Here is a 26089-nt window from a genome sequence, read left to right as displayed (position 1 = left end):
TGACGAAAACCGGAAAATCCTTAATAATGCTTTTAAAAAAAATCAGTTTTCGATTACTTGACATGAAGTTTAATTTATTGAATGTTATTGCACAATATTGCAAGTAAATTTAGCAATACACATTTGTGTAAATTTAGGTACTCTGAGACTACGAGCGCCAATGTTGACATAAAATTGGGACATAACAGATACGTACTTTTTCGTAAAGTAACGAACTTTTCAGTCTCGGAGCACTTCATTTTACATGATATGTTGGTTTACGTCTCATTCTTTTTGTCACAAATAGATTCCGTCATGTGTAAAATTAGTCATTTCTTAGTGTGTGTATATAAGAAAACATGCAAAAATGTCACTTCTCATTCCACAGTAAATCACGAATAACATAATAACGGATTAAAATAGAATGGACATGCTATCTTTGGTCATGTTATTCTCCGTAAGATTTCTAATCTTTCTGTTGGATAAGATTGAGAATAGCATCCCACTTGATACCCACTTGTGATGATTAAATTCCATAATGTCACTTAGCTTAGCTTTCATTTGGAGGGTAAGCTTCCAGGTTTCCCGACAAAGTCCATTTTTGGGCCTCCCTACTATATACCAACGTTTCCCACGCTTGAGAATATGATTTACAATTACGTGTCAAAAATTCTTCAAAGGCGTGCTGCCCCGAAACATCCAGTTCTCACAATCAACCATAAATTTACTCAGCTTAACGTCTATTATCCGATCATCCATCGGAGGTAGGTTCGAACTGAATATGACAATCGACTAACTAACAATTGCCGTCGCTATCAACTTCAAAGTCCGGCAGCTGCCTTCGTGAAGTGCTCCTCATTATCAGCAGGACATCCCTGATTGGATCCGATTCGGTACTGAAGTAATCGTTCCAATAAATAAACATTCATTGATTGATTAGATTATCTCGCCATTAGCTGTCATGTTTAGTCCATGTTGTCGTGCTAATCTAAATCGATTTAGTACCTGTACGCAGAGCGAACACTAATCTATTACCTACAATCAATCATAGCACGTTTCATTATTTTGTTTTCGCGAAAAAGTAAAAGCAGGGGTTGACGTGTTTTACTGCCCGTTCATTCTTTGCGAATATTTGCAAAACGGTGATTACTGGCATGTAGTACCTACATACGTACTTACACAATCAACCGAAAATATTTAACCACCGCCGACCACCACGAACATTCCCGTGACAAATATCTTTTTGATTGGGATCGGATGAGTGTGAGGTGGAGAGAACAGGTGGACGGCAGGGTGGTTATCTGGGGAAATGCAGGCATGTTTATGGTCGCACTTTATCTCGAAGCTCATCCAGACGACGGTCGTAATGCTTAATAAAACGTGCGTTGCCAGTTGATCGGTATAAAATGTGTGCTCAAATATGACAACCGTTCCAGTTCATCGATTGAGTTATACGTGAAAGGTTCGGGTACTTTGTTTAACCGTATTGTGGGGCATAACGAGGAAGAATCCCGAATCTGATTGATTATCTTTGAGCCGTCAGAAAAGGAGAGAAAATGCCAGTTACTTATCAAAAGCGAGTAGTTTTGTGCTTCTCTGGTGGACGGTGATATTGGCTGAAAGTGTGATTAATTCCAGGAGAGAAGAAAATGCAACATAATCTAGTTAGTCAGTGAAATCATCTGAAGTGATAAGCGTGAGATTTTTGTTTACGAAAGTGATTGTGATCGGGTGGAGATCGGTTGTAGTTCGAGAACGAAGAAAATCGTTGCAGTTCTTTTCGGTGAAATTGAGTGATTTAAATTGGTGAAAATGGATCAATCCGACAAGCAAAACGACACGGCAGTTAACTGGCAGCAGCCAGCGAGCGATGAGGAGATCATGGAAAATATGCTGCAGGTTCGCTACGACCACGCTAAATCGTTGGAAAAGGATTATTCGCATATGTTTAGGTAATATTTCGCTCTAATGGGAATGGCTTGTAATGTATGAAAAGTTGTCCAGTAAGCGATGGAATATAACCCGAGCAAGGAATAACTTATGAAATCGTGTTTCCATAACCGGAAAGGCACTGTGTTGTAAAAAACGGGGATAATGGAAAGCTTACAACCAAATAAAAACAAAAGTTAAACTCATTTTGATCTTTCTAAAATTATTGAAAAAAAAGTATCAAAAATCTAAGAAAATTAGTGTTTTCTTTAGTTAACTTCATCATGAAAAAAACAAAGGCTCTAAACAAAACTGAATGATTCATTATTTTTGGTTTTATGAGTCCAACTTTCTGCCAGGATGACTTAGAAAATATGATTTTACACGTATATTTTCTTAAAAAGGAGAAAACGTGAGAATGATGATGGTCCCACATCTTACAAAGGTTTGAACGGGTCGTTTTATTTTTAAGATAATTAAGTTTGACATCTTAACCAGATTAGCAAACAAAAACGAACTGGTTACCGTTACAGATATAGATTCCCTCAACAATTTTCAGTTGATTCACAGCTTGTGAAAATGTGAAAAAAACTTAGGGTTCACATCCTTGTTCACCCTTTTGTCCACTTCAAATATTCACAAGCATTCCCAGCGGTCCAGAGTTTATGAATAATCAACAAAGAATTCTAATATACAAGCAACCACGCAATCTGATGTCATCGTAATTTTTAGCAACGTCAGGAATGCTAACGAATCTCCGACATTCAGCCAGAAAACTTATTACTAATTCATGGCATCTTCCAAATGAGCTTCAAAATTAATTTTTTGTTTGTTTATCAAACGATAAATTCAGTCCTCTATATCCGTAATATGCGCGTGAGGCTCAAACCTTTGTAGACTACTCAAAATCACTTTTTTATAACTACTACTATTAAATCAAATATTAAAAATCCATCCTCACTACCGTGGCAAACAAAATAGTTTTTGCAGCGCTACAATAGGTCGTTATGACAGCTGACCATCACACAACATATGTGGAACTTCATGCAAAAAGCTGACTCAAATCTGACCCCTTTTTTGGTTTTGCCTCAGTGGTATAACTGGCATGGTTGGACATCGATCTGTCAAAATAAAATTTTCGTGATATCGACACTGAGCATTCATAAAAACCAATGTCGAAAACATAAATAGTAGCTTCTTGCGTAAATATCTCGTGGTGTAAAGTCAATCCATGTAAGCCACTAATATTATCGGATAAGAGGACTCTTTCTCTACACAATCATGGTGTTGATTTTCTAGAAGGAATTTTCATTTTCGAGAAATTCACACAAAAAGTAATTGTTTACGTTTGCAGCATTGAGCATTGTAAGCATTGACGTTGACGGCAACTCTGCAATTCTTTACTTCTGGTAAAATCCCATATGCAAACATGAGAAAGGAGGAGTGAAGAGTTACAGAGTGACCGAAGAGGCGAATTGTTAATTGACCACTTTGTCAAGCAGTTTTGGCGTGACTTTCTACCAGCGATTTCACAAAACTGGACCAACTAATTTCTATTTTTTTATGAAACGCACAAATTTTGGCTGCTTTTCTCGAGGCTCTAAAAGAAAAAAAAAATCTCAAAATAATGTTTCATTTCAAAGTTTGAGTGGTAGTAAACGTCATTTTATCTGCTCGAATGAAGTGGTTAATAGTCACGGTAATGCGTAATGAGATTAGGTGAGGCCAAGATAATTTTTTCGGGCTTGTCAAAGGATTTTTTAACTAGTATTTTCAAGTCGGTCAGAAGCCAATCAAGAGCGTTGTTATTCCATAATATTGCCTATTTACAGATGCATTATTTTTTTCATCTTATTGGTTTGCATCGGATTCATGACGGAAATGATGTAAATTGAATATAATTTAATGCAAACAATTCGAAAATTTGAGGATTACGTTGAATAGGTGTAAAACTATCATTTTGTCTGTGGTATGTTGAAATATTATTAACTGTGCTTTTAGTGAGTCAACTTATGATTGCATCATAAATATAAAGTTGATGCATATTAACGATTATTTCCGTATGTAAATAGTGCTTAACTTTAATACAGCTAGCTAGGAGTCCCGCCCAGGGACCTTAGCCATAGTTGTAGAAAAAAAGTTTGTTATGATTTTGGGTAGCTCCTCTTTTGCATTTTCAATCAACAAAGTTCAACCTTACCATGTTTTTTGTTATAACGTAATTTGAGTTGTTCCCCAAGTAACACATTTTCATGCAATTATGTTGAGTAAACTTCTTTACAACCAAATTCAGTTATATAAAGGTTATATAAACTGTTATATAACATGTGTGTTGCTTGGGTCTTTGTGTTGGGATTTTTGAGGAAATTTTCAATTGACGACATTGAGAAACATAGGGAAATCTTGGATATTGCAGGTATCGATAAGCACTCAATTTCATTTATCGTTCTGCTTACAAAATTCTTGCGAATGAAACAAAGCAAAGTCAGCTCAAAATACTGATTTTTTTTTTATATGGTACTTCTGACTCTTGTTCCAAATTTTGCTGCTTCTCTCTGGACTTAAAAATGTAAGCATTTAATTCCAAATTTACGCGGTCGTGTTTTTCCTGCTACGAAACTATTAAAAAAAATAGAAAGTATCCAAAGAAGGAAACGTTACATACAGTTTACCACAGTTTTGCTGTATGAATCAAGGTGATCAATTTGTTAATGTTAGCTATATTATTTTAAATAAAGCACATAAATCGTTAAGGAAAAAGTGAGTTCGGGAGTGCTAGGAACACATAGAATTATAAACCACGGTATGATCATTCAAAAGAATTGACAAGCCCCTTGATCCCCTTCTCATTTTACAGCTGGTATAATCAATTTGACAGATAGATGTCCTTCTATACCACCTATTCCACATATGTTATGTGTGACCATACAAAATAATCAGTGGCAAACTACATCTAACAGCTTTAACGTGTGAAATGCAATGTCGCTTTTAAATTCTGTTTTTATTTTGCATGAAAATATAACCTGAGTAATTTATGGAGATCTCTGATTACCTGAAGTGTATTGACATAACTTCTGAGTCGCTTGGTATCATATGAGATACTATCTTAGGGATGTGATTTGGATTACTGATAATTTATAGTGATTACCGATCACTAAGACAGGTCTTTAAAACAATTTCCTGAGAGTCGAAAATTGGATTATCGAACAGTTCAAGATCTTCAGAATGATACTTGATCATTCTGAAGACTTGAAAAAAAAAGTTTCTGAACATCTCTGATCTTCTGAAGATCTCTAGAGTATATATTAAGTCACCTGGTATCCTGAGAAAATATCTGGAAGAGGTGATTAGAATTACTAGACAGTTTGAAAAAATACACGAATATCATAAATGTATTACATTGAATGTAAGTTGCACTTCCTATCATGCTCCGCAGCAAATACCGCAGCGAATGATATAAGTTGACCGTGCAGACGATGTAATGATTTTTTTTCTTTTTTTTTTTTATATCATGTTCTGTCATCGCTTTCAACTAGACCATCAAGCATTTTATTTGTAATACGTATTGACGTTTTTATGCTAAAAATATACCCTTAAACCCTGTCTTAAAGAGTTGGTGACATTCATGAGAAATTTGAAATGAAAAAGTGAGTGCTAAAAAACTATTTTTTTTCCAGGAACACACCAAGTCAACTCCAAAAAATATTCTTAAACGAAAATTTCAAGAGATTGAATAAAATTATTTTCAACAAAGTTGCTTTAAATTAACTCAGCTACATTTTTTTTAAATACATATAAATAAGTTTTTTAAAAATCCTTCAATGCTGACGTTTGCAAACACCAAATGAAGGGAATTTATTAGCACAACAACTTCTCCGACACTAAATGTCACTAGCACATTTTTATTTAAATTAGACTGGTCCTATGAAAACCACCTTTTGCCGATAACTTTTTTTTTTTATATAAAATTTCTCATAAAAGTTATCTTCTAGAGACTTTTAAAACTCTTTAAGACGCACGTTTTATAGCAAAAGTTGTTGCTTGTATCTCTTCTAATAAGAAAGATATACCCAATTATAGTAAAAAATATGAGTAAATTCAAATTGATTTTATTCGAGTTTAAACAATAATATACCTTCAATTTTTTCATAGTACTAAGAATAGCATACGTCCTTTCAAATGCTGTAAAAAAATTCTTTTGTTTGCCCCAACCAGAGATATTAACATTTGAAAAGGGTTTTTAGTAGAAAAACGTCAATAACTCTTGATCGGCGAAAAATATCGACAAGCTCTGCGCAGAAAAAAATTGCGTCTATTTATGATCTAATAGTTTTTGCAGTACATCTTTGCTGAGAAATTTGAAAAAAAACAACTGTTTTTTAGAGACACCCCAACTCAATTCAAAGAAATAGCTCTAAATCAGTCAATTTAAGAGACACAAAAAACACCTTCTAATGATCTAAAAGTTGCTTTAATTAGCTCAGCCTTAACTTTGCCGAAGAATGTATACCCAAATTTCTTCTAACATAAAGATTTTAATTTTAATTTAATAAGAACCACCCTAGAATTCATTGTCATGAAAATGAGGGTCTAACTATGAAAAAAACAATTTTTTAGGAGAGATTTTTAGTCTAAAGTTTCATTTTCAAGCTCAAAACATATTCTTCCACCTAAATCTGCATTCTGGACCACTGCGAATTGTAGAATGACGCACAAACTTGCATCGATTCTCTCCATTTCACGTTCAGTAGAAAAAAACATACGAAATCGAGTATGATTTTTGATTCACTCAGTATTCTTTTCGAAATTATCTTGATACTATCTGCAGGATTCACAAGAAATTATTCGCATCCCCAGAAATCTTTTCTTTTAGAACTGTCCTGAGAATTCAATACCTTTGAGGTTCTCAAAACGTTGTAGTTTTTGTACCAGAAATGTTCAAGAAAGCTTGCCCCTCCAGTCACCAGAACTGTGCAATTTTTACATCAGGAATTTTGCAGCAGATTGTTGCAAATTTTACACCAGAAATTTTCAACAAAAACTTGCACCCATACAATTTTACACCAGAAAATTCAAATTGATCAGAACGATGCAAATTTTCCACCGTTAATGTTCAATAAAAATTGCTTCTCCAACCTTCTGCAGATTGGTGCAGATTTCCTTTTTCCATTTTGCACCAGACATTTTCATTATAGCTTGCTTCTCCTATCATCAGAATGTTGCAGGTTTACCACCTAATAAAGCTTGCCCCTATTCTTTTCAGTAAAGCAGCTTCGCTCCAATCATCAGAATGGTGCAAATTTTAAACCTGAAAATATCATTAAAGTTTGTTTCTCTATTCAGCTGAAGTATGCAAATTTAAGACCAAAAATTTTCCAAAAAACTTGCCCATCCGTTCAACAGAACGATGTAGATTTTCCACCAGAAATTTTCAATATAGCTTAATTTTAAATAAAGGTTGTGCCTTAATTTACTAGACCAGTGCAAGTTTTCCACCACAAATTTTCCGTTCATTTCATTTATCAGAGCGCACTATGGTCGAAAACGCAAAATTCCACGACAAAAATCGATATCTCGAAAAATATGCACTCTAGGGGTTTGACGTTTCCAGAAGAGTTTATCTACCAGATAAGATCTTTCTTTTGGTGTAGGTGGTGACTAGGGTGGTCTTCTTTTTTCAAAATAAAAAACCATAACTTTTAATTTATATGTTTTAGGAGAATACTTGCTTCCACAAAGTCAAAGATAATTTAATGTCAAGCAACTTTGCCAAAGACATCAAAATTCTATCTCTTCAACACATAATTCTAGGAACGTTTTTCTAAATTCAGATAGGGTGGTTCTGAAAAAACAGTTTTTTTGCTCTAACTTTTTTCTTTCTGTTTTATTTTGAGAGCCATCTTCAAAGAACTTCAAGATCATGAGAATACGCATCTTTTGAGAAGAAGTGGGAATTGATAGTTGTCATTTTACGAAAGTTATTCCTGTTTTAGTGTAAAAAAAAGCCAATTTTTCCAGAACACTTTCCTCCAAAAGGAGCAAATATGAGCAAAACTTCTACGCATATTCTGGAAGAACGTGGTTCTGCCCACAAAATCTATAGAATATTATCTGTACCCTTTTGTACCCTTGATGAGAAAAAGATGATTGGAACTAGAGATAACATTGGTTAAAAAAGACCAAAAACACCCCTACAGGGAAATTTAATTTTACATAATTCGATTATAAGGCCAGTAAGCGATTAACGATGGCCCATATTATGCATGCATTTACATGATGATGTTTAAATATATAAGTGTTTCAGATTTGTATGTAAATGTGAATGTTTCTTTTTTGTTATCAGTGTACAGCAGTAGTTTTTGTCCACAATTTCTGTTACAGTGCTTTTATATTTACCTGTTCACTACCTATCTCAATGAGCTTACGCAAACGCAAACGCAAACAAAACATCATAACAAGAGCAAATTTTCATTAGATAAAGATTGTGATAAAGATTTATATTAAGTTCGATAATACTATGAGATTTGTTAAATATAAGATTATTCGACGTTTTGCTTCATCAAACGTGTATACGACCATTTCATAAGTCGTTATGATAGGTTGCACGTTACTTTCATCTAAGCATTACGCTGTATTATAAACTGACATGCTACTTACGTTGAGAGGGTTTCGGTAATTTTTAAGCTATCATGTTGCTTACGTCATGTTCGTTTCGTCGATTCGCTAAACATAAAAAATCCAATGTTGCTTACGTCTCAAACCGACAACAGGCAAACTCGCCCTATGTTGCAAAGTAGTATTGTTGTAGGGTTGTGCGGCATAAGTTGATTTTTCAATGTGCAAATTTTAATGTTTATTATCAAAACATCGCTATGAAAATTTAAACCCACATTAATGAACGCTCTAGCTATCCTATCGCATGGAAATCTCGTTTTTGTTTACATTGTTGCTTACGACCCAATGAAAATTTGCTCTTGATAGTTTAATAAATTCAAATATTCGATATTTCGTTTGGATATACAACGTACAGTGTTGTAAATATCAAACTTACAGTTAAATATAAACCAGCAAACACGCTGTAAACGTTCATTGCTAGAATTCAATAATCATTCAAAATCAACCAAACAACCTATTATTGTAATAAATGCCTCATTCATAGAGCTTTTTAATGTTTAATCTGTGCACACTACTGCACCATTTAAATCAAACGAATGCGATCAAGACGGAAACAGATGAGTGGAAAAACAAACCGCCCAGTCATCGATGTGTGCTAGATAGAGAAAGACGATTAAACGTCTAAAAGGTCTCTTGCTGTTTTTATCTCTCTGACAAGTATTATTCAAAGCCAACTTGGACAGAGTGTTTTTTTTTTCCTTTTATGTTGGCAGCATTGTACTTCATCGTAGTGCTGACTGTGTCATGGCATTTGTTTCCATACGCGTCAAGACGGGATTTAAGTTTGTGGCAGCAAGTATATACGTAAATCAGTTGAAACTTTAAAAAGATAAATTTCCGGAAGTATTCCAGGTAAGCGCTTGGTCAAATAAAGTATGTTTGCCGTTCATTTTTGAAAATTACGAATGAGGTTTATTTTAAAGTATGGATAAGCGCAAATTATTCAACCTGTGGAAAAATGCGTCCGGAAACACTATTGATAAACGTAATAGTGTCTGTCAAGAAGTCTTCAAAATGCATAATATCGTGGAGAAAGATACGAGGGATAAAATTGCTCTAATGGTGAAGGATACATGCAATTATTTCAAGAAATTGTACACTAAGCACAAACGAAACGCAACACGAGTTTTCAAATCTAATCAGAAATATTTTGATAAACCGTTCAAACTTCCTAAGGAAATTTTAGGAAACATTTCATTGTCACCCAATGCTCAAACTCAAAGCCAGATTTTGTCAACAATCGATACCGCATTGCCCTTAAATGTGGCTAGTCGAGGTACACAAATTTTAAATTATTTAATTATAGTTGGTAAATACATAGCATAATGCATTAATCCACAGGTCGTCCGAAAAAGCGTTTGAATGAGCTTTGCTTGGAGAGAAAGCGTAAAATCTCTCGCCGTCAAGCCACAGAATTTGATAATTGTGAGCTAATTCTTCTGGAATCGGTCAGCAACGCAGCAAGAAAAATGGGAACACGTTTTTGTGCAAGATAATTAAGAAAATTATAGCTAACTTCGAAAATCTTGAAAATCTTCTGGAACGCCTTGACACAGATATTCCGAAACCATTCACACCAATTCAAGCTTTGAGTTTATTGTTGGACGAATCAATGAGTAAAGCTACTTACATAAGACTAAGGAGGGACACGAAGGAAAAGAACTTGAACATTTTCCCTAGCTATGATCAGGTATAGTTGAACTTCAAATTACTCAATCTTATAAATGTTTGAAAAAGCTGTGGAGTTCCTTTTTTATCGTTAAGGTCATGAAAACGAAGGATGAATGTCGTCCTGATAACAACGAGATGAAAATCACTTCAACCAAAGCTTCTACAACGATGAGTGCACTTGCTAAGCATACGATCAGTAGGATTGTGCATCACAATTCATTGATTGAGCTAGCAGATGAAGGTAAACATAGGTTACTCTCATTTCAACAGTTGAGCATCATTTTTGTTTATAGCTATCATGATTTTTTCTTACGGGATGGACGGAACCACGGGACAGTCTGTATATAACCAAGCCGATGACAAAGGAGAAATGGTAGACGATCATTCCTTGTTTACCGTAACCATGACTCCTTTGCAAATGAAAAGTATATGTGGAAAGGTCTTATGGGAAAACGATGCACCACAATCGGTGCGATCAGTAAGACCACTTATGCTGGAGTATGCAAAAGAACAAGCGGAATACGTACTAAAAATTGATAAAGATGTGAAAGAACAAATTGACAATTTGGAGATCTTTGAGTTCTCTAATAACGATAAAAACATTAAAATTGAATGTAAATTTTACGAAACGATGATTGACGGAAAGATATTGAACATACTGACAGATACGAAATCGTCTCAATCTTGTCCTATTTGCCATGCAAAACCAAGCCAGTTTAATAAGAAAAATAGGCTAGATTTTCCAACATCCGACAAGGCACTCCACTTTGGTTGCCAGCCGTTGCACGCGACAATTAATATTTTCAATTGTTTGCTGCACATTTCATACAGAATAGGAATTCGTGTTTGGCAAGTAAGGAAGCCTGATGAAAAGGATTACTTTAAACAACGAAAAGCGGATGTTCAAAAGATTCTACTCCAAGAGTTCAAAGCACACGTTGATATTCCTAAGCAAGGTGGAGCTGGATCGACAACAACAGGAGGATTATGCCGGTGGCTTTTATCGGAGCCATGTAAACTTGCGTTGGCACTCGGTCTAGACGAGAACTTAATTAGGAACCTATCCGCGATCTTGCTGATTATAAACAGTCTAGATAAGGTAAACCTGGAGGACTTCGACCAATTGTGCAATGCAACATACCAGATGTATATTGAAATGTACGAGTGGTATCCCATGCCAGCTACACTTCACAAAATTTTAGTGCACTCCACCAGCATCATGGCAACTCTACCCCTATCATCTGGATTTATGGGAGAACAAGGTTCTGAAGCAAGAAACAAATGTTATAGAAACGATTGACTATTTCACGCACGGAAAGTCTCAAGAGCTGCCAATATGGCAGATGTATTTTATCGGGCGATGGATTCTTCCGACCCAATTCTAGCAGCTCACAAAAGAAAGAACAACCCAAGGAAAGATTTATCTAACTGCTTGCAAGAATTGGGGTTTCATTGGTTTGAAGGATATATGGACAACGAAGACGTACGACTAAGTTGAAATATATGCACACAATAACTGTATGATATAACTGTAAAATGTTAATAAATTCTCACATTTAAATGTATGCATTACTGTAACTTTACTCTGGATTTTTATTCTTTATTAGAGAATAAGAGATTATAGATAATATAGTATAGCTTCTTTTTGTGAATTTGAGTATTTAAAAGTGTTTTTTTTTTGTAATTATTTAGCCCGGTAGGGTTGCTTTGGCTTTAATTTAACCAATGTTATCTCTAGTTCCAATCATGTTTTTCTCATCAAGGGTACAAAAGGGTACAGATAATATTCTATAGGTTGTGTAGGCAGAACCATGTTCTTTCAGAATATGCGTAGAAGTTTAGCTCATATTTGCTCCTTTTGGAGGAAAGTGTCCAGGAAAAATTGACTTTTTTTACACTAAAACAGGAATAACTTTCGTAAAATAACAACTATCAATTCCCACCTCATCTCAAAAGAGGCGTCTTCTCATGATCTTGAAGTTCTTTGAAGATGGCTCTCAATATAAAACAGAAAGAAAAAAGTTAGAGCAAAGAAACTGTTTTTTCAGAACCACCCTATCTGAATTTAGAAAAACGTTCGTAGAATTATGTGTTGATGAGATAGAATTTTGATGTCCTTGACAAAGTTGCTTGACATTAAATTATCTTTGACTTTGTGGAAGCAAGTATTCTCCTAAAACATATAAATTAAAAGTTATGGTTTTTTATTTTGAAAAAAAGAGGACCACCCTAGTAACCACCTATGCTAAAAGGAAGATCTTATCTTGTAGACAAACTCTTCCGAAGACATCAAACCCCTAGAGTGCATAGTTTTCGAGATATAGATTTTTGTCGTGAAATTTCGCGTTTTCGGCCATAGTGGAGCGATGCAAATTTTGCACAAGAAATTTTCAATAAAGCATGCTCCTCTATTCACCAGAACGGTGCACAAACGATGCAGCGGCTATTTGTCTTCGATTTCATTGGAGGATCTATCGACTGCCCTGAACTTCTCGCACAGATTCCACTAAACATTCCTCCCCGACGGTTTTGAAAAGCGGCTTTAATAGCAGTCCGAAACCACAGAAACAAACTACGACTAAAACAACCATTTCGATTCGTGTCTTCGCTTGTTCACGTGATGTGAATTGACGAATTTGATTTTAACTTGACTAAAACCGTTTTAGAAACAGGATTAGTAGTAATCTCTAGTTTATGATTAGAAAAGTTCAGTATGCACTACTAGTCGAAGACGGTGATAAATAAATAAATAACCACCCCCTTGTTATATTGTAGATTTCCCCATTAACCTTTACTAGCTTAAGATTTCTCGGGGGACGTCAAAATGACATTGTCATAAGTAAAAAAAATACATCGTTTTGAACGGCCGTACTTTAGTTTTTCATTAGTGTATATCAGCAAAGGGATCTCTCAGTACAACATTGCGTAACATAGAGGTAGAATGTGCAATTTGCATTGTATCGCAATAGTTCCTATGTACTTGTATTTTCTGTCCGGAAGCATTTAAATGTTTCACTCGTTTCACTTCGACCATGGGAGTGACATCAAATTGTCTCACTACGGGACTTGACAAGTATGAAAGTACCCGTTACTGGGCCATAAATGAATAGCCCATAACAAACATTAACAACAAATACGCATTTTGAGTTTCAATTGCATATCTTACATAGTTATCGTAGATTCCGCATGTGTGTGTTTTGCGTCTTTTGTGAGGGTATGGGTGAAAAATGGTTGACAACAGAATTATGGCCACTTACCACCCCCGTGACTTCGACAGCCCCTGTCAACAGTAAACACCACTGTCTCCATATTGTTGAGCAATTACTGGAATACAATTCTCGAGCAAATAGTCAAAACGTCGTATCTGCAAACCAAATTCTGAAATCACCTTCCAGCGCAATGGTTTGCTGAAAATGGTCAAGGAAAGTTATATTTACTGTAAATAAAGCATACAAATGATTAATTAAATAAAGGGGCCTCATAGCCTAGTCAGTGAACGCACGGTATTACCAATCCGGAGCCGGCGGGTTCGATTCCCGGTCCGGTCGAGGGAATCTTTTGGGTTTGGAATTTTCTCGACTTCTCTGGGCATAGAGTATCGTTGTGCTTGCCACACAATATACAAATTCATGCATTGGTATTGGCATCGAAAGCTCTCAATTAATAACCGTGGAAGTGCATTTAGAACACTAATTTGAGAGCACGCAATAAGCTAATTTGCACTAAGCAATAAGCTTGAACTGCGAATAAGAAGAAGAAGAAATGTTTAATTACTGAAAATCCAGTAAATTACTGGTTTCGTACTGACTACGGTAAGATAAAGATTTTAGGGTATAATATCCCTAATATCCCCTGTTTTCATTTCTAGGTCGATCAAAGCTTTCTACAAATTTGTTTGTAAAAAAGCATTCGACAAGATAACCTGGAGGAATTATCAATGAGTCGAAGCTTAGGAAGACGGCTCAAAATTTTAATATAATGCAGGCTAAAAGTAAATTGTTACACCCCCCGCGCGCCGCTAGCACGCCTCTACACTGAACGAAAACACCCGCAATACTTTGAATGATTATTGTATTGCTCGAGCCCTTTAACAATATGCATTCGAATTTCGGATGATTTTCTTATGGTTGAATTCGTCGTCAGATGATAAACATCCATATGACTGTCATCCAAATACAGGATGATTTTCGTTTGAAAATTAGCTATAAAACATACGGCACTCAGAGGACAAACATTTAAGAATAGTGTGACATGCAAGTGCTTTTAATTAGATTTATAATTTGATTATCTACAATTCCATACTGAATTAGCCATAATAAGCCATTCCATTATGGGTACAAAAAATTTTCGTGGTGGAGAAAACCTCCTCCACCACGAATTAGCCAAACATTGGTTTTCATCCTTTACCTATGTTCGTTACAGCTCTGATAGCGATGCATATGCTTCCACCTTGTTTGTCAGCTCAGATCAGCAAATGACGTTTGATAGAATTATTTACATCATAGTTTTGAATGATTTGCGTTATGGGCTGAACCAATACCATATGCATTTCCATTTAGTATGACAGTCATTCTGCAGAGAGCATTACGCATTTCAACTGAAGGCCCTATCTCTTCTCATAACAAATTTCATCCTGTATTCGAGAGAAAAATCATCTGATTTCAAAACAACCGTCATCCGGTTGCAGCTATCATTCGAAAAAGCGATTTCGGTGTTTTGTTTTGAATGGTCTGAGGTTTCATTCGATCAGAGGATGATGTTTGTGTACAGTGTAGTAATGGGCATCGACAATCTTTAACGGTGGTTTGATGACACTTCTATAGACAACAACTGGTGCAGTTTGATCAAAGTAGTCGATCCCGTTCAGAAATAACGTCAAATGGAACTCGAAAGAAGAAAAAATATTGTGCACAAACACCTGGAAAATCCGGAGCGGTCCGGTTCCAAGCTGGCTAAAGTGCTGAAGATGCCGTAAACAAGAGTTTGTCGAGTGCTCAAAACCTACAAGGAAACCCCGATTGTGGAAAGGAATCAGCGGACCTACACTGAACCAAAACATCCGCAAGACTTCGAATGATTATTGCATTGCTCGAGCCCTTCAACAATATGCATTCGAATTTCGGATGATTATCTTATGGTTGAATTCGTCGTCAGATGATGAACATCCATATGACTGTCATCCAAATACAGGATGATTTACGTTTGAAAATTAGCTTTAAAACATACGGCACTCAGAGGACAAACATAAGAATAGTGTGACATGCAAATGCTTTTAATTAGATTTATAATTTGATTATCTACATTTCCATACTGAATAGTCATAATAAGCCATTCCATTATGAATTCAAATTTTTTTTCGTGGTGGAGAAAACCTCCACCACGAATTAGCCAAACATTGGTTTTCATCCTTTACCTATGTTCGTAACAGCTCTGATAGCGATGCATATGCTTCCACCTCGTTTGTCAGCTCAGATCAGCAAATGACATTAGATAGAATTATTTACATCATCGTTTTGAATGATTTGTTTATGGGACTGAACCAATACCATATGCATTTCCATTTAGTATGCCAGTCATTCTGCAGAGAGCATTACGCACTTCAACTGAAGGCCCTATCCCTTCTCATAACAATTTTCATCCTGTATTCGAGAGGAAAATCATCTGATTTCAAAACAACCGTCATCCGGTTGCAGCTATCATTCGAAAAAGCGATTTCGGTGTTTTGTTTTGAATGGTCTGAGGTTTCATTCGATCAGAGGATGATGTTTGTGTACAGTGTACGAAAAAACTGGAACCAGCCGCGCAGCAAGGTGTTGAGGTGCGTTAAAGCCAATCCCGGTCTTTCCGAGATGTGGCCAGAAGGTACAACGCCAACTTTCAAACAGTGCGGAACTTCCTTGCCAGGAAAGGATACAAGTCGTACAAAGCCAGTAAACATCCGACCCAGCACATGAAGAAGAATTCCGTTGCCAAAAAGCGTGCAAGGCTCTTGTACGACCGTGTTTTGACGAATCACAAGGGCTGCACTTTGATCGATGACGAAACATACGTCAAACGTCATACGTCAAAATTTTAAGCAGCTTCCCGGTCAAAAGTTTTACATCGCGACTGGACGTGGGGATGAGCTGGGAAGATTCAAGTTCGTGTTTGCCGACAAGTTCGCGATGAAGGCCATGATTTGGCAAGCGATTTGCAGTTGTGGCCTGAAAACAGAACCATTCGTCAGATCCTCGATGATGACATCCCAAGTTTATATCGAAGAATGCTTGAAAAAGCGTGTATTGCCGTTCATCCGCAAGCATAGGGGCAAAGTCATCTTTTGGCCCGAATTGGCCAGCTGCCACTACTCCAAGTTGGTTCAGGAATGGTATGCTGCCAACAAGATCGATTTTGTCCCCAAGCTCGAAATTGTCCCGGAATTTCGACCAATCGAAAAATACTGGGCAATTTCAAAGCAGCGACTTCGACAAAGCGGTGGGGCAGTCAAGGACATTCAGCAAATGCGGGCAAAATTGAAGAAATGCGCTGATTCCGTGTCCGTTCCCACTGTGCGGGCGCTGATGGGTCCCATTCGTTCGAACTGGAGTAATGTAACCATCTAATGCTGTAACTTTGAAGTTTCAATAAAAGTACTGCAAAGCAACTAATAATGGACTTTTTAAACTTATTGAATCACGAATTATAGGTCTTTTTGTGCGTACAAATTTACTTTTAGTCAGCCTATATTGTGGATTAAAACGATCATCATTATTTGAAAATTAATTAGTAAGTCTGTATGTTCTGCATCATTTCTAAATATTATTTTCTTATTCTTAGTTAAATTCCCGGTTCATTTCAGAAAGAAAAGTTTGCTGGTTTTCAAGCAAATTTCTGTAAAAAAAACATTAGCTGGATCGAGAGCTGAATATCCAGCAAACTGCGGTTGCCAGCTTGGCAAAATCCAGCAAAATTATGCTGGTTTCCAGTCAAATAAAAATAGTGTGTGCGTTTGTAAACAATAACTTCAAACATCAAATTAACCACTTCATTCGAGCAGTTAAAATTACGTTTACTACCACTCGAACTTTGAAATAAGACATTATTTTGAGATTTTTTTTCTTCTAGAACCACGAGAAAAGTAGCCAACATTTGTGCGTTTCATAAAGAAATATAAATTAGTTGGTCCAGTTTTGTGAAATCGCTGGTAGAAAGCTACGCCAAAACTGCTTGACAAAGTGGTCAATTGTTAAAACTGAGTGTTTGTCCACGCAAACCATCAGTACGTTTAGACTAACTGATTTGTTGGTCTGATTCGAGCGGACTGCTCGATAATTTTGTCGGATGCAATGTTCGAATGCGTTCACACTTTTTCGACATGATGATTAGATCTGACGTTTGATTTGTCGAACGTAATAGGTTTGTGGTTAATTTGAATTCGACTCATTCAGCAAAATTGCAAATGTTTTGATGACATCCAGCAGCAAGGTAAATCGATTCCATTATTCAATGTGTATAATTTGACTGATTTTTATTTTCCAGTGTGTTTGGTCGTCAACAAAACAGTGAATATATAATACGAAGTATGTATTATATAAGAATAAGCATGCCAGACAGCAGGTCTGAGAGTCTACTGAGAATTTTTTAGAGCTTCAGAGAGATTTGGAGATCTACTGAGAAATTTGTTGAGCTTCGGGGTAGTTTTAGATCTTGAGAACAGAACTATAAAACTTCAGAAAATTTTACAGAAATTTGCAGAAATTCGGAAAAATTCACAAGAGAGATCTTCAGGAAAATGTTCAAAGAAATTTTCAAAGCTTCTAGCAAGCTTAAATATTTTCAGATCAATTTGTAAAACTATAAGGGAAATTTTGGTAAATATTCAGGGAAATTCGCAGACCTTCAGAAAAGTTCAAGAATCTACAGTGAAATGTAAAGAATTTCACAGAAGTTTGGAGATCTACTGAAAAATTATTGCACTTCAGAAAAGTTCCTAGATTTTCAAATCAAAGCTACAGAACTTTGGAAAAAATCACAAGAATGGTCACAGATCCTCAGATAAATTTTCAAGAAAGAGTGAATTGGAGGCGAACCAGCCCAAGGCTGAAAGCCTCCTTAATAAAGCTAAATAATAATAATAATAATAAGAAAGAGTGCAGTTTTTGTGATGCATTTTTAGAATGTCAGAAATTTTAATGGATCTTCAGTGAAATTTGCAGAACTTCAGAGAAGTTCGGCGGGTTTAAAAAAAAATAATTATAGATTTCAGGAAAATTTGTAGATTCTAAGAGAAACATTTAAAACTTCAAATAAGCTCAACTATTTTCAGATAAATTTTGAGAACTTAAGGTAATTTGGAAGATCTGCAGGGACATTTTCAAATGTTCAGGGTAGCCCGAGAGCCTACAGAGGAATTTACAAATCTTCAGACAAGTTTGTAGATCTACTGCGAGGTAAATCGTAGATCTTGAGAATAAAACTACAGAGTTTCAGACAACTTTACAGAACTTTAAAGATATTTGCAGCACTTCAGGAGTGTAGATATTTAGAGAAATCTGCACAACTGCAGATCTTCAGAGACATTCAGTGATTCAGTGTTTCAGAAAAGGACTTCAATTCCAAAAACAAATCTCAGCGAAGTACGAAAGTCCAAGATTTTGCAGAACTCCATGGAAGTTGGAAATAGATACATCTGAAGAACTTCAGAAAAGTCCATAGGCCTTAAGAGAAGTCTGTAGAACTTCAGAAAGTGCGTACATTTTTAGAAAAAAATTCAAAACTTCAGCAAAATTCACAAAACTTCTGGAAAGTTCGCCGATCTTTAGAAGTATTTACACAACTGCAGATAAATTCAAATATTTTCCGATAATTTGTAGAGCTTTAAGGAATTTAAAAGAATCCACTAAGAAATGTACAAAACTTGAGAGAAGACCCACTGATAAATCTTTAGAATTTAATTGAGGTTCTTGGATTTTACGTGAAATTTACAGAACTTCTGGGAAGTTCGCTGATCTTTTTGGTATTTGCACAACTTCAGAAAAATTTGCAGATCTTCAGAGAACTTTCTTAAAGGTCAAAAATTTCTAGATATTTGTTTTAAACTTAAGGGAATTGCGTAGATGTTCAGAGATATTTGCAAATATTAATTGATCATGATAATCTACAGAGAAGTTCGTAGATTATTAGACATTTAGTGAACATCAGAGATAATTGTTGATATTTAGGGATCTTACATCTGCGTGGATTCAGGAATTTTGTAAATTTTTAGAGAAATTTGCGGATCTTCAAAAGAACACACAGGACTTCTAATAAATCTGCAGAACTACCGAGAAATTTGCAGATCTTCAGAAAAGTTTGTTGATCTTCAAAGATATTTACCAGAGAACAGAAATAAAACTTCAGAAACGTCCGAAGGTCTTCAGAGAACTATGCAGAATTGATATCTTAACAGAAATTTTCAGAACTCAAGGAATCATGTAGATCTATCGAGATCTTTTCCCACTAGCTTGTCGAAAGATGGTATCGACATCCTGGCGAAGTTTTGAAATCCTTTTTCGTCTTAAGGGGGTATTCCCAATATTTTGCCTTTTTTCGGCCTGATTTTCAATTAATTTTTTTTTCAAGGAAAATGAATAGTAATGCGCCTAACTCTTTGGGATTCTTGTTTATTGAACATTAAAGTTTACAAATAATTTTTTTTCGACATAAAAAAAGACATTATTGACGTTACAAAATGGCGACAAACAGACCCCTGTTCGCCGCAAACGCCTGGACGGGCAAAGACTTTTCTCTGGAATGGCTTCATCTGAAACAGATTTCGTGATGAAATAATAATCTGCATAAGATTCTCTGGAGCTTCTCCCGTTGGCAGCAAAAAATCTTGCAAATTAACAAAATGGCGGCCATATGAAAAAACAGGCGATTTTTAGCCCGCTTTTTTGCAACTTTAAGGTGCTTCAAACAATGTTAAATGTTAATATTTTTGGCTGAAAGTGGGAGAAGCTCCAAAGAATTTAATAAGGAACAAAATGCGCAAAGATTCAAGTCAATATCTCTTATAGTTTCTGAGAAAAATCTTCGCCCGATAAAACCATTTGGGGGTTCTTACCATTAGTCAGCTATGCCTGGACACCGAATTCGCTGATCGGAAAACGGCTTGGGGGGATGAAAGTATATAGTCTAAAGTACAAAAAAACGTGAAAAAAAAATTTGATTTTTTGAAAAAAAAAGATCGGGAATACCCCCTTAATATCGCAGTTCTTGAAGGACAAGATGAGCAAGATCCCTGCCGGTGTTCCTCCTGGGCAACCATTTCCTACTGGACAAAATTCACCTTCTCCTTCTCATTTTATTTAAAATAATAAAAGCATTGCCTGCCAAAGCTAGAGCAATTTTCAGGTAATTCATTATGGAAGCATTTACTTTTGATTCCGGAAACAATTTTGTTTTAAAATTTAAATTGACCATTCTTTCGACATGTGCAAGCAGTGTGAACTCCAGCAAACAGGGGGGTTCGACAAAGTGTGTCGAAAGTAAAATCGAGCAGATTTTTCATTATGGCGGCGGTAAAAATCAGACCAAGAAATCAGATAGTCTAAACGGACCTTTAGACGAGCTAGCAGTTTTGACAAATTGGCGTCAATGCTTCTGAAAACAGTTACGACATTTTGAATTTTTGCCCGAGAATTTATCTTCAATCACAGAACAGCTTTTAATTGCTCATTAATTAGTCGGCGTTTGTTGTTCAGATAATTGCATGCACACTTTTTATATGCAGCAATTTCTCCTCTACATGCGGCTCGGTTTAACTCGATTGCAATTACTGAGTATTAAACATGCTTAGTTTCACTTTAAACATGAAATACGGTTTGCTCTGAACGTCATTGGCAGTTTGCGGAACATTGTATGTTTTTCTGTGGATGCTCGAAAATTTTAAAGTAATGAATTTCCGATCACGAACGCATTAAATGGACGATATTTCACGTTGTTTACAATGTTAAAATGTTCAGCTGCGTTCAGTTTGTTTCATAAACATTTCGACCACAAAATGCACGAATATTGTAATTTAATCGGTTTTTCTGAGGTGTGGCCAAAATAGGAACCAATGGCCAATACTGGTGCACTTCCCCTAGTTGTTAAATTTGTAATCGAGGGCTTCTTCAAGTGAATCTTAATCGGTGTATTTATTCCTCTGCAGGTCCAAATCCCGCCTGGAGCTGATCCGGCTGTCCGTATACCAGGTTGGCGTTGAGTTTTGCTACGCAGCCGAGACGGCCTTCGTCAGCCCGATTCTGCTGGGGAATGGCTTGCAGCATACCTTCATGACGATGGTCTGGGCGTTCGCCCCAACGCTGGGATTCTTCTTCGCACCTCTGATAGCTTCGGTCAGCGATCAACTCCGAAATAGCTGGGGCCGGCGAAGGCCGGTTCTGATGGTGCTGGGAATTGCGGTGATTGTGGGCTTGCTGATTCTTCCGTACGGTAAGCAAATTGGAATCTGGTTCGGCGACGACGATGTACCGGTGGAGCAGATGTCTGGTTTTCGCTGGGGAGTGCTGATAACGGTGATCGGATTAATTCTGACCGATTTTGACATTGAAACGAGCAGCGGCATCGGGCGGACGTACTTCATAGACGTGTGTATTGAGGGTAAGTGGTTTGCGACATTTTATGGAATAAACAAGGTTGTCTGTAATAATGTTTGTGATATTTGCAGCCGATCACGCCAAGGTACTCACTACGGCCATGATCATCGGTGGAGTCGGCGGTAGTGCGGGGTATGTGTTAGGTGCCATAGATTGGCAGCAGACCGACGTTGGATCATTGCTGGGTAGTAACGAGGCTACGGTCTTTGCCGGTGTCGTGATAGTGCTTGCGGTGACCTTGGTTATAACCCTTACCAGTTTTCGGGAGATTGCGCTGCCACTTTTGGAAAAGGATCCACTGTTGCAGCCGGTCACGGAGAAAAAGTTTTTAGCTGAAAAAAATCGACAGCTCGCAGTGTATAGCATTTCGGGGCCGATAGCGGAACCAAACAAGCCAGGGGACCTTCCAGTTGCGCTGCAGGATGAAGATGATGAGAAACCGTTGACGTTTATGGACTTTTTCAAAAACTTGCGCTACATGCCAAAGTCATTGGCTATTTTGTATTTGACACAATTCCTAGCGCAGGCGGGATATATGAGCTATTGCTTGTATTTTACGGACTTTGTTGGCAGTACCGTCTTCGGTGGAGACGTTGCGGTAAGTAACTACATGTACTTATGATCTAGGAAAGCATTGGTTGATCGTGTTGTACTGCAGTTCTTGGTAAAGGTTGTTGTGATTTCGATTTAGGTTCCCATCAAGACTGTATCAAAGTTTAGTGAATTATCACAAATCTTAATGCGGAATGTCATTTATGTCTATTTATCATAATAATCTATTACATTTGGAATTACACAAAGTAAAAAAATTAACCAATTGAAAAATAAAATTTGACTTGTCTATTAACTAAGCTTAAATGGTTGCTATTCCGCGATTGATTAGAACCAGTGAAATTGCATAATGAGCCAACTGAATGGGGTTGGGAGTGACCTTCCATTCTCATTGTATATGTTTCAGTGACTCCAAATTTTAAAGATCAATAACTGTGCCGGCCACGTTCTTGCAATCAGGTGAGAAGAAAGGGAAGGAATATTAGAGTGACCTTTGTTGTTTTAGGAATTGTGTTTACCTCTCGTCTACACAAAGGTCACAGAAGATATATTCTGTTAGTAGGTTGAGATCAGGATTGACGATTTGTACTAATGGTTGTCTCCAGAATACAGGGGGATTGGAAGCTTTCTCCAGCAGAAGCATCAGACGTTTCTTGTAAGAGATGAACTAGCCTCAGGCTAAAAATCTCTATAATAAAGAGAAAAAAAAAAAAAAAAAAAGACGTTTCTTGACGAGGGCCGGATTGCACCCGCGGATTTACTTGATTGTTGCGAAGCACGAAGAGGTGCGAAATCCTCCACTCTGAATGCCGGCGTTTTTCCCTTCGTCCGTCCTGGTTGGTTTCTTGTGGACGCCTGCTTTCGGATCCGCTTGAAATCTTCGCTTTTGGGGCACTGTTTGTCGGACGCTTGATGAGCGCCACCTCAGTTGGCGCATTTGGCCGTTTCCGACTCGTCGACAGCACACTCGGAGGAGACATGGTTTTGAGCGCATTTGCCACAGCGCGACTTGATGTAGTAATTTCTGGTGCCGTGCCCGAAATTCAGGTAACACTGACACTGGGTGACGTCGTGATGGCCGCCACGGTATGGCTACCATGATGGAATTGATGGAGTGGATGGCCTTCAATGTATAGAGTGTCATCGTTCTCTTCTGGAAATGCACCAAGAAAAAGCAATCCGGATACTTCTTGACGTTCTCGTCCCTTCTTACCATCCGAAAGACGGCAGTTGGGGCCAGCTTGTAGAGGTCCTTAATTTCCGTTTCGATTAACTTTAGGTCGAAGCTCGGCAAACCTCGGATGACCACTTTGAAGGGCTTCTCGCCTGAGATATCTTGAGTGAAAAATTCCGTCTTGGACTTCTTCAGGTAAGATGTGGCCAGTTCGTATTCCGCTTTCGTGCGGAGCATCACCTTGGTTCCGAATCTACTGAGCTTGAACTCAGCTTTAACGCCCTGTAAGTAACGGCTAGCTCAGGGTTACTCTTAATCCTGGGTCGGCTTCCCACTTACTTCAGGCAGACTTTTGGGGAACAAAGCGGACAACAAACCAAACCAATCTCGACTAGAAAAGGACTCGCATGCAAACCTAAGGCTCTAGTATTAAAGAATAAACGTCACAAATTTATTTTAACATTTTATTTAGGACATATGAGAGGCGAGGGAAGCAGGGTGGGCCTAAAAATGGGCAATCTAGGATCAAAACACAAAAGATCGATTCTTTTGGTTCGATTAATCGATTTTTTGAATTGATGTCAAACACGACAAAAATCGACTGGATTGATCCTTTTCATTCGATTTTTGTATCGATCAAAAAAAAAAAATTCAGTGCATTTGCGTTTGCAATTCAATATTGATTTTTGTGTCTTCACCTTTGCACATCACTTGCCTTGAACATAAATTCTGCAAACAACCAGTGTGACAGTTCAGTAGACAAGAACGAGAATCGTCATAGGGGCATATCGACAGAATAACAAAACTTTCTTGCATCAGCCTGTTTTCCCATGTTCTGTCGATCCTCTTCAAGCATGGAAGAAAATATATTGTAAATATCCCCATGTATACCCTATTGCTCGAGATTATTTATCAAGTGTTCCGTCAGAGAGGCTATTGTCTTAAACTGGTGAAACCACACAAAATCTATATCGGCTCAATGCAAAACGCATGGCTCAATTACCTTTTTGGGATCCCTCTCGGATGAGTTTTGGGATATCTGAATTAAGTACTTTCCGTACTTACCTGCTTTTACACTCCGACCATCTAATCATTTTGTTTCATATGTTAATTTTTCGTTTTTAAATCGTTCATTTAATACCAATAAAACGAATATTATAACCTATTAAATCGAATTCACTCACCTAATCAAGTATCCTGAGCAAAATTTTCCACATGTCAAATGAAATCAAAATAGTAATTTACTATATTCTCATGACGTAGGTATCCCGGAAAAAAATAACAATACAATTACCATAGAATAAAATACAATTACATCAAAATCTATTGCCAACATTCGATCTTATTGTACGCATATGGTACAAGAAATTTTACCATATTGTCATTAAAATAGATTTACAATACGTCCCATATAGTAATTATTTTCAACAATAGAACAACAATACAATTAATGGTAAATGGTTTATCTTTGTTCGGGAAAAAGTCATTTTTCCTATGGTTAAGATACATAACAACCCCCTTGTTCTATTGTAGATTTACCCATTTACCATAGATTTTATAGTGAAAACAATACATTCTATGGTTATTTTATCGTTGTAGACAATATGATTTATTGTAAATACAATAAATTCTATTGTATGGTTACAATACATTTCATTGTGCCTCTGTGGTTCTTTTTTTTACGGGATGTTACACTCACAACTTTTACTGCGTACGTACAACACAATTCAATCGTAACTATTCAAATCGACGTGGGGGAAAAGTTGGCTTCTGCAATACCTTAACCCATTATCGTCAGGGGGGTAAACAACGTCCTTGAAAGCTCAATTTTGGCATGTGGATACATTGTGTTTCAGAGCAACTATTGGCCAAATTTGAGTGCTATAGGACTTTGTTTACCCCCTGACGATAATAGGTTAAGGTATTGCCGAAGCCGACATTTCCCTATCTTATTTTGTAAACAATCACTTCAATCGACGATTTGTGGCAACTTGGCGTTAATCTTCACCAATTTTCCTATGAGCCGTTATATTTGAAACATTTTTGTGCCATTTTGAAAAATGAATCGATCCAAAAGATCGATTCAAAAAGACCCAAAAGATCGATTCAAAAAGATCTATTCAAAATGATTGATTAAATCGGAGAATCGATTATTTTCAAAAAAATTAATCGATTCGCTTAGATCGATTCTTGCCTCAAGATCGCCCAATGCTAGTGGGGCCCTTCACATGCTTGAAGTGCGAGAGAGGGAGAGAGAGAGAGCGTTTATGCTGACATACCTGATCCGGCTTGCTTGGAGGGGTACTCACGGAAGAGGGGGAACACATCGGTTCCAAGCACTGGCAAGCGGGGGCGGACCCGCCGGTCTTTACCAGGCTGGTAACCTCCTTGGCGTCCGCTCTTCTGCTCCACGACCGTGTGTAGTCACCGAAATGGCGAAGGGGACTCGGCTGGCTACCAGCACTTGGGGTTGAATCCGAACTGATGA

General features: G+C 37.0%; 1 protein-coding gene across 1 annotated transcript in view; it reads left to right on the top strand.

Annotated features, from left to right (window-relative positions):
* The first annotated feature begins 1764 nt into the window (after positions 1-1764).
* The window catches only part of LOC135697740 (proton-associated sugar transporter A-like), a 36577-nt gene continuing 12252 nt past the window's right edge, over positions 1765-26089 (top strand). The window contains exons 1-3 of the mRNA XM_065217545.1: positions 1765-1931; positions 21428-21879; positions 21947-22473. Coding sequence (XP_065073617.1) covers positions 1792-1931; positions 21428-21879; positions 21947-22473 — 1119 coding nt within the window. The 5' untranslated portion in view covers positions 1765-1791. The remainder of the gene's footprint in view (positions 1932-21427; positions 21880-21946; positions 22474-26089) is intronic.

This window comes from Ochlerotatus camptorhynchus, unplaced genomic scaffold (assembly GCF_037179485.1).
Source record: "Ochlerotatus camptorhynchus isolate MF236.1 unplaced genomic scaffold, CSIRO-AGI_Acam_v1.1 ptg000077l, whole genome shotgun sequence".
Taxonomy (NCBI): Eukaryota; Metazoa; Arthropoda; class Insecta; order Diptera; family Culicidae; genus Ochlerotatus; species Ochlerotatus camptorhynchus.
This window is presented reverse-complemented; position numbering and strand designations above follow the sequence as displayed.